This window comes from Crocodylus siamensis, chromosome 1 (assembly GCF_052110815.1).
Source record: "Crocodylus siamensis isolate JL-2025a chromosome 1, ASM5211081v1, whole genome shotgun sequence".
Taxonomy (NCBI): domain Eukaryota; kingdom Metazoa; phylum Chordata; order Crocodylia; family Crocodylidae; genus Crocodylus; species Crocodylus siamensis.
Genome location: NC_143395.1, coordinates 62,257,320 through 62,273,235, shown reverse-complemented (window position 1 = coordinate 62,273,235; position 15,916 = coordinate 62,257,320). Strand labels below are relative to the sequence as shown.

Below are 15,916 nucleotides of genomic sequence, written 5' to 3'. Positions count from 1 at the left end.
CGCAGACATGGTATGCTACTACAGAGAAGGAATGTTTTGCAATCCAATGGGCCATGGAGCATTTCCGTTATTAACTGATGAGGAGGAGGGAGTTCAAGCTTATAACAGATTACGCACCCCTACAGTGGTTGAGCAGGGCCAAAACCGATAATGCCTGAATAACCAGGTGGGTCCCAGCCCTGCAACCTTTCAAACTTTAAATATTACATCGGCCTGGGAAAAAATAACAACATGGAGGATTTTTTATCCAGGTATGAGGCCAAAGACAGACCATCAGTTATAGTCAATCAGGTGAAGAAAAAACAATGGACACAAGGTAGGAGATTGAGCCAAAGACTCAAAGCGCCCCAAGGCATCTTGAGGTAGAGAAGTGTCCCAGAGGGGCACAAGCGGAGGCCTCCCATAGTGGGACCCAAGGCAGGGCTGACCCGCCTGAAGAGGGAAATGAAAAGCCCTGAAAATGAGGCATACTTACCATTTTCAGGAAGAATGGAGCTGCGCTGAGATGAACCGCTGGCATGGTTCATCAGCCGCTTTTATTGCTGGCTGAGAGTGCCACCAGCTGATAACGTAATCAAAAACTGCCACCTAGCCGGCAGCAAGGGAATACAGAAGAGGGCATCAATGCTGGAGCCAGGAGGTAAGGCTGATCCCTGGGCTGCACACGGGCCATGTCAACAGCCAGACGGAAACCCACAGGAGGGGTCCCGGCTCCATTAAAAGAAGCATCTCCCTGGCTCAGCGGGACAGCCAGGCCAAGGAGGATGGTGTCGAGGGATCCTGAGGACCACAGAGGCCAGACCTGTGAGTGGGGCAGGCTGAGGCGCTGTGCTCCATCTATTCCTTTCTTCCTTTTTTGTTGTTGTTTTGGAGGGTGACAAGAGCCCCAAATCAGAGAAGAAGGCTGTGGGTGACCCCTCAGGTCAAGGGAGAGAGGTAAGGCAACGCAGTGGACTGCCACACTTCAAGAGAAGAGTAGGCACAGTGGCAAGGATGGTCTCACACCCCACAGTCATCCAGGGTGAAGGGATGCCAAGAGATGGGCAGGGAGAAAGAGAACAGGCAACAGCATCAAGGGACAGGCCACAACTCATCATCTGGCCATCCTGAGGGCTAGCGCATGGCTGGAGTGTAGGGGAGGTGGAGCCCCAAGAACACCCACTAAGGACAGCACCTGGTTAGCAAGAACCCGTGAGAAGGAGCCCCACCACTGAAGAAAAGAAGATCAAGTCATGGCAGGCAAGTATCAGGGCCTCCCTTGGGGGTGAATGCGACCCAACACCTAAGCCCCAGGGACACACCCTGCAGCCGGCACCAGGTGTGCACTCTAAAATTGCTAGAGAGTGCCTATATGAGGCCAGGCAGGTGCAACTTGGAAGTGGGCAGCCTGGATGAGATGGGATCATCCAGGAGTAAGACTTGTGGAGAGCAGAGTCTGCCCTGGCCATGGATGTGGTAAGGGGTGGGGCAAAGGGGAGGCTGGAGCCCTACAAAGAAACCCAAGGGTGAGATCCCCTCGGGCCACCTACCGGGAACTGCCTCCAAAGAAGAAAATAAAACATCAAAGATGTGACAGGAGAGTAGGAGCAGTAACCGAACCACATCAGTAGTGCTGAATTCAGATCTCACCCTGACCTCACTGGGGAGCAAAGCACCAGCCAAGAAGGGGCCAAAGCCCTATAACACCTACCAGCAACACAGTGCTATGATACCAGGACTGCCATTGTGACCATGTGGTAAAATTGCTTCATGTACTTTGGTTATAGGAAAAGCAGCTATAGAAAGATGCACTTGCCTGCATTACATTGTGCAGGTAGGCATGCCATTTCTGTGGCTCCTCCTTGGTTTATTTCTAACATGGCTCATGAAAATGGAGGTAAACATGGGGCAGTTCTACATGTCAGTAGTGACATTTATCTTCAGGCTGCCACTGCTGCAGAGTGAAACTGCCCCCGTACCTCCATTTATAGGAAGACTGTTGAAGCTAAAGCAAAAACAGCATGCTTGCCTGCATAATGTAATGTGGGCAGGTTCACCTTTTTGCTGCAGTCACTTTTCAGTTCAGCTCTAACATGGCTTCTGAAAAAACAGGTGCCTGGGACTGTTTCATCTTTCCCATGTGCCGCTGTTTTGGGGAGACATTGTATAGGGTAGGATTGGGAAGGTTTGTAGCAAGAGCATGTGCTTCCCAATCTAGCTTTGCAGGAGAGATGCAGTACAGTTCCACCTGGCTGCAGCAAGTGGCAGTGGGGTGCACATGATTATAACAACTGAATTAATAAACATATTAATTAATAACATTATTATGATGTTTGCATTGCAAAGTTATGATATTATGGGGTTTTTTATATTAGGGTTTTTTTAATAGGATGGCACTAAATTTTGAAAAGTGTTGGAAGGCTGCTTGAGTCTAGAAAGTTGAAAACTACTGTGTCAGGCAAACTCAAAGTTTTTGCTTCATGATAATTAATTAGGTACACTGTGTCAGTCAGTAGAATATGCTCTATTTTTTAGTCCTTTGGGGCTCCATCAGAACAATGATCACTTCATTGCAGTATTCACTGTAAATCCATCTGAGCCCAGGTGGAAGATTGGCCTTGAAAAGCAGGCCTTCCCTGTAAAACAGAGGCATCCAAAGATCCAGTGCTCAGTTAATCTAGCCAGACAGCCATAAATCTTCAGCAAGAAAAGGCTAAATAATATATTTCCCTCTCTGTCATTCTCAAAGCAGCAACCCTACGCAACCATTCTCAGGTATGACAGAAAATCCCTGTCCCTTCATTACATCTTTCGAGGGTATATACAGAAGTATATTTAGCTTGTTTGGGGCTGCTGCAAACCTGTTAGTATAGTTTCATAATATTCTTTAGATTTCTTTGGGGTTTTTTGTTTTCCTCAGACACAGTAGTTCTCAAACTTTTGGGACCGAACAGACCACTATCGGTCCTCAATTTGTTTCCAGGACTAACATGCTCTCCTGTCATCAAACTTAATTAAAAAGGTACGGTCTATTGTAATCCGTTGACTGAGGACCATAGTTTGGGAACCACTCTTTCAAAATACTATAACGTTTGATTATCCAACTCAGATTTAGATTGCTAACCTCCCTATTCTAAGGAAGAAACATCTTTCACAAGGATGCAAATCTAGTAGAATCAGCATATGTTTATGAAATTATCTTTTGTGCAGTATTTTATCATGTTATATACTGGAGCTGATCAAGAGAAACTTTCATGGATGGACCCAATGTATGAGATCAGGGGAAATGGTACTTTTTTCTATTTTTCATTCATTTCTCATTTGAAAGCTTACCCCCTTGATACTGTGAGCCCAGCTAACTGGGCTCTCAGAAATTAGTCTGAAAATATTTTGAGTGGTGATTTACTACTCAAGAATTTGGGTTTGTGTGTCATTCTTGCCTTAGGTGTGCCCCTTCTAGGTCTTCAAGAAAAACCACTCAAGATTACGTTCCCAGAAACTCTGCTCAGGAGAGCTGCCCTAAAGTGCTACCAAGTGGAAGCCAGACAAGACTTTTTGCTCGAGAGGAGTGGCCTCCAACCTTTTTAAGGTGATGATCACTTTTTGAAGTAAAGGGCAATCCAGGATCTACTGTGCCCCTCCATCTCCCCAGCAGGTCAGTCTGGGGGGGGGGGGGGCCGGATTGAGGACCCCAGGGTGAGGGAGGGAGTAGGGCAGGGGCAGGAGAGAGTGCGGCCCCAGCCAGGTCAGGCTGGGCTGGGCCAGGGGAGGGTCAGAGCCTGGATGGCTCATCCAAGCATGCAGGGGGGCTCCTACTGCTGCACACACCTTGGTGGAGGCCCAGGGGGCACATGCCCCACCCCCATCTGTGTGTTGGATGAGTCAGCCGCTGTTATACACTGAGCTTTGTGCCCTGAGCTACAGCAGGGCTTGGGGCACAAAGCCCAGTGCGCAGCACCAGCTGCCTTGCCCCATGCACAGATTGGGGGGGCATATGCCCCCCCGGCCTCCACCAGGTGCATGAAGCAATAGGAGTTCCCCTATGTGCCTGGACAAGCCATCTGAGCTCCGCCCCTCCCCTGACCCCTTCCAGATGCAGCCCCACTCACCCAAGGCAGGGGGAGCGGAGGGAGATCATCCACTTACCTGGCCTGGGTCCTCCGGCAACATGGGTCATGGCCCAGCCCAGCCACATGCGTCCTGCCACTCCTACATCACGCTGCTCCTGGACTGCATCCTAGCCGCTCTCCGTGTGTGTCCCACCACTCCTGACGGGGGTGCCTCTGACAATTGATCTCAGTCTGTGGGTTTAGCTCCACCACACTGAGATCGACTGTCAGAGGCTCCCCGATTAAGAAGTTTCATAGATTTCATAGACATTAGGGCTGGAAGGGACCTCGTGAGATCATTGAGTCCAGCCCCCTGCCCAAAGGGCAGGAAGTCAGCTGGAGTCATAGGATCCCAGCAAGATAAGCATCCAATTTACTCCTGAAGGTGTTCAAAGTAGGTGCTTGAACCACCTCCGCTGGCAGACTGTTCCAGACCTTGGGGGCTCGGACAGTAAAGAAATTCTTCCTTATGTCCAGCCTGAAATGGTCTTGCAGGAGTTTGTGACCATTCGACCTCATCATCCCTTGGGGTGCTCTGGTGAACAAACGTTCCCCCAGATCCTGGTGGTCACCCTTGATAAATTTATAGGTGGCCATCAGATCACCCCTGAGCCTACGCTTTTCCAGGCTAAAGAGTCCCATGGCTCTCAGCCTGTCATCGTAAGATCTGTTTTCCTGACCTCTGATCATGCACGTGGCTCTCCTCTGGATTCTCTCAAGCTTCTCCACATCCTTTTTGAATTGTGCAGCTGAAAACTGGATGCAGTACTCCAGCTGTGGCCTCACCAAGGCCGAGTACAAGGGAAGAATGACGTCCCGGGATTTGCTCGAGAAGCATCTATGGATGCAAGCCAGCGTTTTGGTCGCTTTACTAGCCGCAGCATCACATTGCAGGCTCATGTTCATCTTGTGGTCAATGATGACCCCCAAGTCTCTCTCTTCTGTAGTGCTAACCAACGTAGCACTGCCAAGCCTATAAGGGTGCTGCAGGTTTTTCCTCCCAAGGTGGAGAACCTTGCATTTTTCGGTGTTAAACACCATCAGGTTCTCATCTGCCCATTTGCTGAGCTTGTCCAGGTCAGCCTGGATCACCCGCCTGTCCTCTGGTGTGGATGCTTTGCCCCAAAGTTTGGTGTCATCGGCAAACTTAGCCAGTCCACTCTGACTCCAAATGTCCACATTGTTAATGAAGATGTTGAACAGGATGGGTCCCAGGACAGAGCCTTGAGGGACCCCACTGGTCACAGGGCACCACAATGAGTGGCTGCCATCAATCAGAACCCTCTGGGTCCGACCACGGAGCCAATTTCCCAGCCAGCGGATCGTGGTGGAGCCAAGGCCACAACCTGGCAGTTTGGCCAAGAAGTGATCATGGGATACCAGATCAAAAGCTTTTTTGAAGTCAAGATATATGACATCAACCTCTTCTCCCTTGTCCAGGTGATAGGTCACCTGGTCATAGAAGGAAATGAGATTGGTCAAACAAGACCTACCCGCAACAAACCCATGCTGGCTATCCCTTAGAATTTTAGCCTGGGCCAGTCCCTCAAGGATGGCCTCCTTAATAAACTTTTCTAGGATCTTCCCCAGGATAGAAGTCAGGCTAATGGGCCTGTAGTTAGCCGGATCCACTCTCCTCCCTTTCTTGAAGATTGGCACTACATTGGCCTTCTTCCAGTCTTCGGGCACTACACCAGAGCACCAGGAGTTTTCAAAGATCCGTGCCAGGGGCTGGGCTATGACGCTCACCAGCTCCTTGAGTACCCTGGGGTGCAGATTGTCAGGGCCAGCTGACTTGAAGGTATCCAGCTTCTCAAGGTGTTCCTTCATGAGGTCAGCATTTATGGAGGGTAGGGGATCCCCCTCACCCAGATTTCCCTGTCCCATAGCAGGCACGGGCATCGCCTGTGACTGATGAAAGACTGACGCAAAGTACCTATTTAATAGGTTGGCTTTTTCCTGGGCGTCAGTTGTCAGTTGCCCCATCTGGTTTAGCAGGGGTCCAACGTTGCCCCTGCTTTTCCTCCAGCTCCCCACATATCTGAAAAAGGACTTTTTGTTGTCCTTGATGCCTGAAGCTAGTTGGAGTTCAGTTGCAGCCTTGGCTTTCCTGGTTTGCTCCCTGCAGCACTGGACCAGAGCGGAATAATCGTCCTTGGAGTTGAATCCCGTCCTCCATCCTTTGTAGGCTTTTCTTTTTAGCCACAGGTGGTCCGCTAGGTCCCTGGAGAGCCAGGGGGGCTGCTGTGCCTTCTTGCTGCCTTTCCTCCGTGTTGGGATAGATTTAGCTTGTGTATTGAGGATCGCTTCCTTTAGAAGCAACCACTCTTCTTGAGCTCCCATCTCCCTGGGGTCATGGTCCCTGAAGGCCTGACTGACTAGCCTCTTGAGTTTGTCAAAGTCGGCTTTTCTGAAGTCAAGGACTTCTGTGTTGCTGACTGACTTGCCAGCTTTACGGCGGATGGTGAAGGTAATCAGCTCGTGGCCGCTGTCACCCAGCTTCCCATCGATCGCTAGGTTGCCGATTAGGTCGTCTCCCATAGCCAGTACCAGGTCAAGCAGCGCTTTGCCTCTCATTGGCCCATAGACTTCTTGAGTCAGGTAGAGGTCATCCACGCACGAGAGAAAGCTTTGCGACCACTCGGATTTTGCTGAGCGATCTTCCCATGAGATGTCCGGGTAATTGAAGTCACCCATGACAACCAAGGTCCTGGAGCAAGCGGCCTCAGTCAGTTCCTGGGCGAACTCCTGGTCAAGCTCAGGACTTTGAGTGGGAGGTCTGTAGTAGACTCCCACTGTTGTATCCCCTGTGCCGTATTCCCCACTAATTTTTACCCAAAGGGCTCTAGCTGTCCATGCCGGTCACCAACATCAGCTTGCAGGGACGTGTAACTTTCCTTCACATAGAGAACTACACCCCCGCCCCTTTTGTCAACACGATCCCTCCTGTACAGGTTATAGCCCTCTATACCCGTGGTCCAGTCAAGGGTGGAGTCCCACCAGGTCTCCGTTATCCCAATGACATCATATTTCTTTGCACTGAGCAGGAGGACGAGCTCGTCCTGCTTGTTGATCAGGATCAACCGGTTGTTGGCCACTGCTCTAGAGATCTCATCCTGGGATAAGAATAGGGATCCCCTACTGTTAAAAAGAAGATAACAGCTGCATGGAAGGTAGACCCAAAGGTATCTCTTCCCCTCTTGGAACACTGGCAGAATCCATGCTGTGCCTGGGGCCCACCATCCAAGATCCTCCATGAAGCACAAGGAGATGAAGTGGCTGAGCTCCACAGTATAAGGTGAGGTTACTTTAAGCACTGGAACAGACTACCAGCGGTAGTGGAATCTCCATCCTTAGAGGTTTTTAAGACCTGGGTAGATAAAGCCTCAGCTAAGATGATATAGCTGGGGATGGTCCTGCTTTAAGCAGGGTATTGGACTAGATGCCTCTTGAGGTTCCTTCCAACCATAATTTATTTGATTCTATGCAGGTCATAGGGACTCGGAAACAAATCAACCTGTTAGTTTAACTGAACTAACTGAACTGAACTGAAGGGGGAAGTACTTTTATGGTCTTATTTACTTCCTTTCTAACTGAAGCAGGAAGGTTTCGGTGCCTCTACCAATTTGGGCTTCATCTTCCCTAAAAAAGCCAGCTTTCCAATTCTAACTGGTGAAGCTGACTGGGTTTGAGGGAGGGTTACATTCTGTCTTCACATGGAGACATTCAATCATGGGCCAGTGAGATATGCAATAAGAGGTCAAAGCAGAGACACAGGCCTTTACTTTTTCCTTTAGCTTTGTTCACTCTAGGTCATTCACTGCAGGGGCACTACCTACTACTTCAAACATCCCAGCAAGTGAAGTCAAGCTGAAGGAAAACATTTTTTTTTTTCCCCAAAAAAATCATATACAGCCTGGGACAATGTTAAGAATGAGGTAGATATGGAACCTAACAGAGTAAATTTTGAAATACAATTCAGCATTTGTCTCAGATAAGATCTGCACTAGGGGCAGAAAAAGCTAGAAAGAATTTCAGAAAGCAGGGAATCCCCCCACTGCTGATGACTAACAACTTTGGTTCTGCCACCCCAGCTTCAAGCAGCATAGTTTCATAGTTTCTAGGGTTGGAAGGGACCTGAGCAGATCATCTAGTCTGACCCCCTGCCATGGCAGGAAATAATACTGGGGTCAAACGACCCCAGAAAGAAGTTCATCCAACCTCCTCCTAAAAACCACCAGGGTAGGAGCCAGCACCACTTCTCTTGGAAGTTGGTTCTAGATCCTAGCCGCCCTGACAGTGAAGTAGCGCTTCCTGATATCTAGCCTAAACCTGCCCTCTGCCAACTTGTGACCATTACTCCTGGTCACTCCTGGCAGTGCATGGGGGAATAGTGATTCCCCCAATGCCTGCTGATCCCCCCTGACTAATTTATAACAGGCTACTAGACCCCCCTCAGCCTTCTCTTTTGGAGGCTGAACAGGTTCAGGTCCCGTAGCCTCTCCTCATAGTGCCTGCCCTGCTGTCCCCTGATCCTGCGAGCGGCCCTCCTCTGGACCCTCTCGATGCTGTCCACATCCTTCTTGAAGTGCGGCACCCAGAAATGGACACAGTACTCCAGCTGCGGCCTGACCAGTGCCGCATAGAGGGGGAGGATCACCTCTTTGGACCTGCTTAAGATGCATTTGTGGATGCATGACAAGGTACGGTTGGCCTTCCTAACTGCCTCCCCACACTGCCGGCCCATGTTCATCTCGGAGTCAATGATGACTCCAAGATCCTTTTCCGCCTCCATGCTGACAAGAGGGGAGTTCCGCAACTGGTAGGTATGGTGCCAGTTGTTCCTCCCCAGCATGAAGTAATGGATCTCTGAACTTCAGTAGGACAAACAAATTAAATTTACAAATAGGAAAAAAAACCCTTTGCTATTTGCAAGAGGAGCAAGTACCTCTAAAAATTTGTATCAACTGACTGTAAGTAGTACTAATGTGAGCCAAATTAGAAGTTGTGGGGGGAAGAAAGGGGAAGATATCCCCTTAACACTTTCTGCTAAATAAACATTGGATAACTGAATCTTTACAAAGTGTCAGCCTAAAGCTGCATAAACCAAGGCAATAAAATCTACCCTTCTAACACTTCCCTCTCCAGATGTATGCTGGAGTAGTGGCGACAATCCTCTCTTTTTTGCCCCTTTCAAGATTAATAACGCCTTCCTGAGCTGCAATACCAGGTGCGAGCTTTTCAAATGTCTTTTACAGAGGCTGCTTCAGTTTCCTGCCAGCATGATCCTTGATTTGATGAGCTTTTACTGATAATGGATAAGGAATCCTCTTTCAGAGGATAGCTGAACGAATCCATAGAGAAATCAACATTTGGTAAACTGCTTTGTCTTTTTGTGCTGATCCAAATCAAGAGAGAAATTGTCATCTGACCTGAATGATTCATGCCCTTTTTCCTGGAAAAAGGCCAGGGATCTTTTCTTTGTCACATTTCAGTCTGCAGGAGAAGAAAGGAAAGAAATCTCTTGATTAATATGAAAGCTCATTTTTTCCCCATGAAATGAAGCTAGGCACAGTTCTCAGGACAATACTCACAGAGGAGAGAAGCACTGAATGGAAAATTACAAGAAAAGGCTCATTTCTTCCACTTGTCTGGCTAAGGTAATCACAGCTAAGGGTGCCACCTTGAATTAAAGGAAATCTGAAGAAAGAAACTATTAATTCAGAAGGTTAGTTGTAGCATTTTGAAAACCTGAGTTTCCAAAACACAAGAAATTCATGGAATGAATACTCAAGTAGATTGGTGGCTTTTATAAACACCACAGTAAAGAATTACATCTTATAAAGAAGCCTGTAGAACAACTTCTAATACTAAATTCTGGAACATGATTCCTTAAGCATTTTGAGACTGGCCAAATTGAAGACAGTGAGAGGACTGAATCTGAAAAGAAGAAATATTCCAATTAATACAACTTGAGAGAACTCCAGGTTCTGCAGTACTAATCATTGAGTCTGTGTGCTGGACATACTGCTGAGATTGTTGTAGACTAGTTCCTTATACAAGAAGTTGTCTGTGTGAGGAAGAGAGTGCAGCTTGCTTGACTGTACTCTCTTAGGTCAGATCTGAATCTGAATCTCTGTGACTGAACAGGAGGTGCAAAAAAATCAGTACCTTTGACAGAGACTCCATGCCCCAACATATCCCTGATTTTATATACCCATCTCAGAAGGAAAACCACCTGCCTGAGCAAAGCTACAATTTTACATGAAGCAATAGACCAAGAATCTAGGGAGAAATTCTGCAAAATAAGCCTAAGGTGCAGAGGCTTCAAGTGAAGTGGACTGCAGTTCCCTTGATTAGAATACCCTGCAATCAATGTGTGTGTCAGGGGTGTGGGGGTTGGGAAGGGAGGAAGGAGACAGAGGTCTATCCTGATCATATGTATGCTAGTCTTTTCAGCTTTTCAGAATATTAAGTCACTGACTGCGCAGTTGCAACAAGCAGTAGATGTTAAGTCCCATTTATTCCAATACTGCTTAAAGCAGCTCTGTGAGGTTGGAATGGGTTATGGAGAAGGAGGAAAGGAGGCAGGAGATATACAAAAAATTAAAGCAAACATACATAAAAATGGGCAAAGGGACAAGAACTAAAAAGCTGCAAAAAATTATACCTATAAACAGCCCTAAATCGGAAAGAGGAGAGGGATACGAAGAGTTAAGCAATTTGGAGTTAAAATTCACTCGTTTTCTAGAGTTGAAAGTTATTCTGTGCATTTAATAGAATCACAGAATCATAGAAAACTACATTTGGAAGGGACCTCAGGAGATCATCTAATCCAGGGGTGTCCAACCTTTTTGAATGTGGGGCCGGATCATGAATTTTTTATCACCCATTAGGCCAGCAAGCCATATTCAAAGACCTTACAGGAAGCTGTATCACATCACCCCCCTGAAACAAAAGTACAGTGTTTACTTGCGTTTCCCATCGCAGCACCTCAGGACTCAGAAAACAGCTTGGAGGGCTGCGTGGCAGCTCACGGGCTGCCTGTTGAACAAGCCTGATCTAATCCAACCCCCTGCTTTAAGTCTAGCCTGGTCTTAAAAGCCTCCAAGGATGGAGATTCCACCACCTCTCTGGGTAACCTATTCCAGTGCTTCAGTACCCTCCTTGTGAGAGAGCTTCTCTTAATATCTAACTTAAACTTCCCTTGCTGCAACTTAAGAACATTGCTCTTTGTTCTGTCATCTGCTCTAAGAACACTTCTATAACTACTGTTCCACTTACCCATTCACCATTATGGCTGGTTACTGAGTCAAAAATCTATTTCCTCTCCATTTGGAAAAATAAAGGGCAGAAATCCTTGCTGTAGACAAAGTGAAGCTACAACCCATGTGCAAAAGCATACGGCTAAAGATTAACCAAATTTTCTGTTCTGAGAACTTCTTAAATTGATATGAATTAGAAAATCATTACATTATCATAATCTACAGTTGTTTTTAAAAAAGAATAAAAAGCTACATATTTGCTACAAATTTTAAATTTTAAGCCTTCTTAGTGTAGTAACAGAGAAACAAAAATGAAGCTTATTAGACCATATTCCGAATCTAAATATGGTATATACTGATGTTCCCATTAAACTAATAACAGTAGTTATACTGTAAGTATCTGAAAATTTGCTGTTGTCTGTATATAGTAATAACCCAGATTCTGAAGACTCATAATATAAAACATTTTCTCCTATGCATAACATTTTATAATTTCAGGATAAAATCTCAAATTCACTGGCTAATTCCTGTCATAACTGAAATTAATGTCTCACTATTGTAATATTTTAGAAAAACAAATTTTAAGTCCTCACTAAATGCAAAAATGCAAGTGTCTTATCTATACATGACAAACAATGTTTGATGTTAAGAATAAAAAACAGCACCTTTTCCTTAAGTGCTAATATAGTGAGAGACTTACCATTTTCCAAGCAGAGCCTTGGACAGATTTTGTTCAAAAGAATTTCCTGACGCAATCGAAGAACTTCAGCTTCTAATGTTTTAATTTTTGATCTCCATTTAAAATCTTGTTCAGATAGAATTTTGGCAAGTTGCTCTGTGTATTCTTTGCAGCTTTTTTCTGGTGGTTTTGAGTGGATAATTGCTAAAGCCAGTGCCAACTTTGATATTTTCAAGTACCAGACTTGATCTTCTCTTCTCTCTTTTATTCCTATCAGATAAAAAAAGTTTGACTTTTTAATAAGTGAGTTATTCAGTGAATGTTCTTTACTGAAGGGATACATTCCACAGTGAGACCAATTATCTTATTTCTCCTCTGGCCTTATATCAATCAACAGAAACAGCCACACATCTAAACAATCACTTCTAGTTTAAGTAGTAGTATGCCAGCAGTATCAACAATAAAATTTAGTTTGGCAGTTGAAAGTTATAGCATGAATAGCACCTTAATGAGGCTAACCTAGGTGGAAAATAGGTCAATGCAAATTTTATCATGTTAAAAATGAGTCCATTGTAACCACTTAGTGGCAGATGATGCTCCACATAATACCTATTTTATGCAGTACTCAAGTTTTTAATGTGTACAAAAATATAGGGACAATTTTAAAAGGGGCTACAAGATAGCAACATCTTTCCTTTTTGGACACCTCATACTTCTGGACCCATGGTAACAACTCCATAATTTAGGCCCATTATTTCCAAATGGATCTGTACACAGAACCTTGAATTAGGTCATCTTGCAGAATCTAAATTTTGCAGAGAAACTGGAAGTTAGCTACAACTACATTTTTTAAATTACTACCACCAAATGTCCACAATTAAATCTACTGCATTTGGAGTGCCTTTACCCATGTTACTTTTTCCGTAAAGCTATATTACTCTTTACAGATATCAAAGTCCCTACTTTTAAGGAGCTTGTAACATGGTTTTTACACAATAGAAAAAAGGGACAAAATGGAAATTTTCAAGATAAAGAATATGGCGCTTGCAGGAAGAGATTTGTAGCAGCAGTACTATGTATAGAAATACTGGGGCAGAGAAAAGTCACTCTAAAGAAGAAAGACGCAAGCTGAGTCAAGCATGGACAAGTGTTTTGGCAGCAGAAATAGAGGGATAGGATGGAGGTTAGGAATAATGAATTGGAAGAAATGAAAGGGTATATCCCAATAAATTAATTTGGTTAGTAATTCTTGAGCAAATATTCATTCAATACTTCATCGTAGCTTTTATTTTAAAATATTATCATAACATTGAAGTAGGGCTGTCCAAGGTTCAGCCCTTGTTTCTATACAAAATTATTCCCAAAATGGCAGTTCAGGTACACATACAGTATCTACCCAAATGTAAGAGGACTCTGAATTTAAAAGGACCTACCCCCCAATAATTAGATTCTAAACCAGAGGTGGGCAATTATTTCAGTCGGAGGGCTGCTTACTGAGTTTTGGCAAGCCATCAAGGGCTGCATGACAGGCAGCCGGGGTGATAAATATTAATTTTCTAAATTTCTGAGGGGCCCCGCAGGCTGGACAGAATGGCCACCCCTGTTCTAAACATTAAAAAATTATAATTTTTATACAATTTTCCATATCTAGAATATAATTTTTGGAGGGTTCTCTTAAAGTCATCCTTTATCACCACTGCAGAGGCAGGTACAGGCAACTCAGGGGGCAAGTAGTTATGAGCAGTAATGTGGGTTCCCCAGAAAATTTTGAATAGGAACATTTTCTGAAAATTTTTCTAATGTCCTAAATAGAGCATGATCTGAGTTAGCATGTTTATTTGATTTATATTTTGTAAACAAAACTAAAAAAAAGGACCCCATGTAAATGTTATGTCCCAATAGCCACAAGTATTTGAACTGAAATATTTGGTTAGGAAAAAAAATAAATAGAGCATACTTAATGTAGTTTAAATGTTATATTCAAACAAATTCAAAGCTTTAAAATTATTTTTATTGGAATACTTGTAAAAATGTAAAGACAATACACAATAGCATGTACTTCCCTTACACTGTTTAAATTTAAGAAAAGAAGGCACTGACAACTGTTGACACACTAATTTTGGCATACCCAAAGAACGGTGCATGATATGCTGTGATTGTCTACTCATCTATTTAACTTTCTTCCACTGAGGTCATTGTGGCACCTCCAGTTACACTGTCACTATCTGTATAGAATCACTTGCACTACCTATTAGTTCCATTTCAGAATCAGACTGAGGCAAATCTGATTCAGAACTACTTGAACCACAATGTCTTTTGCTAAAGGATGGTTTTACCAATGAGTCCATGGGCAAAGGCAACTTATCATCACGCTTCATCTTCTTCACTAATTGTGCTTCTGATGGATTCTCTAGAAGCAAGAGATTTTGAAAAATAGAAACAAGCTTAGTGGTGTGTTCATTTGTTAGTCTATTCTTCCTTTTTTGTCTTGATTGAGCTGAAAGCCTTCCAGTTCCATTCACAAGAAGCTGCTGTTAGTGGAATGCTTAGGATTCTTAGAGCAATCCTGGACAATGTTACAGTATACCTTCCACCATATGAAAGGAGACATATTTTCTGCTGCCTGCCAAATGATGTCTTTGCTCCGAAGTTTGTCTTTTGTGCAGTACTTGGCAATGTCTGTCATCACAGCTATTTCATCAGTGTTGGGGACATTCTTAGGTACTTCCATAATTGTATCGAGAGCAGTAGATAATTCATCTTCTGATACATGTTTTCCTCTGTGTTGAGGATCCAAAAGGTTTGCTGCTAGATGAACTGAATGAGAGCAAAATTCATATCTCTTAGTAAACATTTGTTTTACTACATGTTCTTTAGATAGAGGTGAAGAAGGCAAAAGCTCAATTAGATTTTCATTCAGTTGTCTGAAAATCTCTGGAATATTTGAAAGGCTTGGTGTATCTCCTTCAAGTTTCTTGATAGCCAGTGAAAGTGGTAGTAGAAAATTGAACGCTCCTTGAACTTGAACGCAGAACACAGTGATGTCGAGAATCCGCTTCCCTATGTTCACGGGAATAATCTGGGATAGTGTGTCATCTATTGAAGCACACTGCAAACACTTCTTTGTGCTCAGCAAACTAAGTAAACGCTTTGTGGCTGAGCCCCATCTAGTTTTTCCTGGCAATAAAAGTGCATTTTCCTTCCCCTGCTTCTCTTTCTGTAATTTCTTCAAAGTCTGATTAACAACATGATGATTGTTGAATACCTTCACAATTGCTTTGTAGTTTGCCCATATTGTCTTCATTGTATTCACACTTACTATGTCCTTTGCCAGAAGATTCAACCCATAAGCAAGACAGACAAATACTATTAAACGAGGATACTTTGCCTTTAATATTTGCCATGCAGTTTTCATGTTACTCGCATTATCAGTTACAAGGGCTTGCATCCTGGAGGGACCTGCACTTTCAGTCTCTTCACTCAGTAATTTGGCTATGTATTCACCTGTATGACGAGAAGATTTGGTAGCAATTGCTTTCAGGAATATTGGTTCATGTGTTACTATAATGTTCAATAAAGTGTTTTCTTGTATATCAGTCTATCCATCTGACATCAGTCAGTGATTCTGCTTGACCAATCCTTTGAATAACCATTGTTTGTACTCTGTCATACTCTCTATCTAAGAGAGAATGTGATAAGCAATAACGCGATGGTAACTTATATGATGGGTGAATTAGTTTGTACTGTTCCTTCCACTATAGATTCAGTTATGGAAAGAGGTGTACCACTTGCAAATATAGCTTAAGCTAATGTCTCATATGCTTTTTATTAATCTTCTTTTGCATTTTGTCCACAAAGCTTGATAAAAAGTTTGACCGTCTTGA

General features: G+C 44.2%; 1 protein-coding gene across 1 annotated transcript in view; it reads right to left on the bottom strand.

The window, feature by feature from the left end:
- MEI4 (meiotic double-stranded break formation protein 4) overlaps positions 1 to 15,916 on the bottom strand; it is a 185,110-nt gene that overhangs the window by 147,637 nt on the left and 21,557 nt on the right. Inside the window, exon 2 of the mRNA XM_090064505.1 lies at positions 12,054 to 12,302. Within this exon, the coding sequence (XP_089920631.1) occupies positions 12,054 to 12,302 (249 nt within the window). The remainder of the gene's footprint in view (positions 1 to 12,053; positions 12,303 to 15,916) is intronic.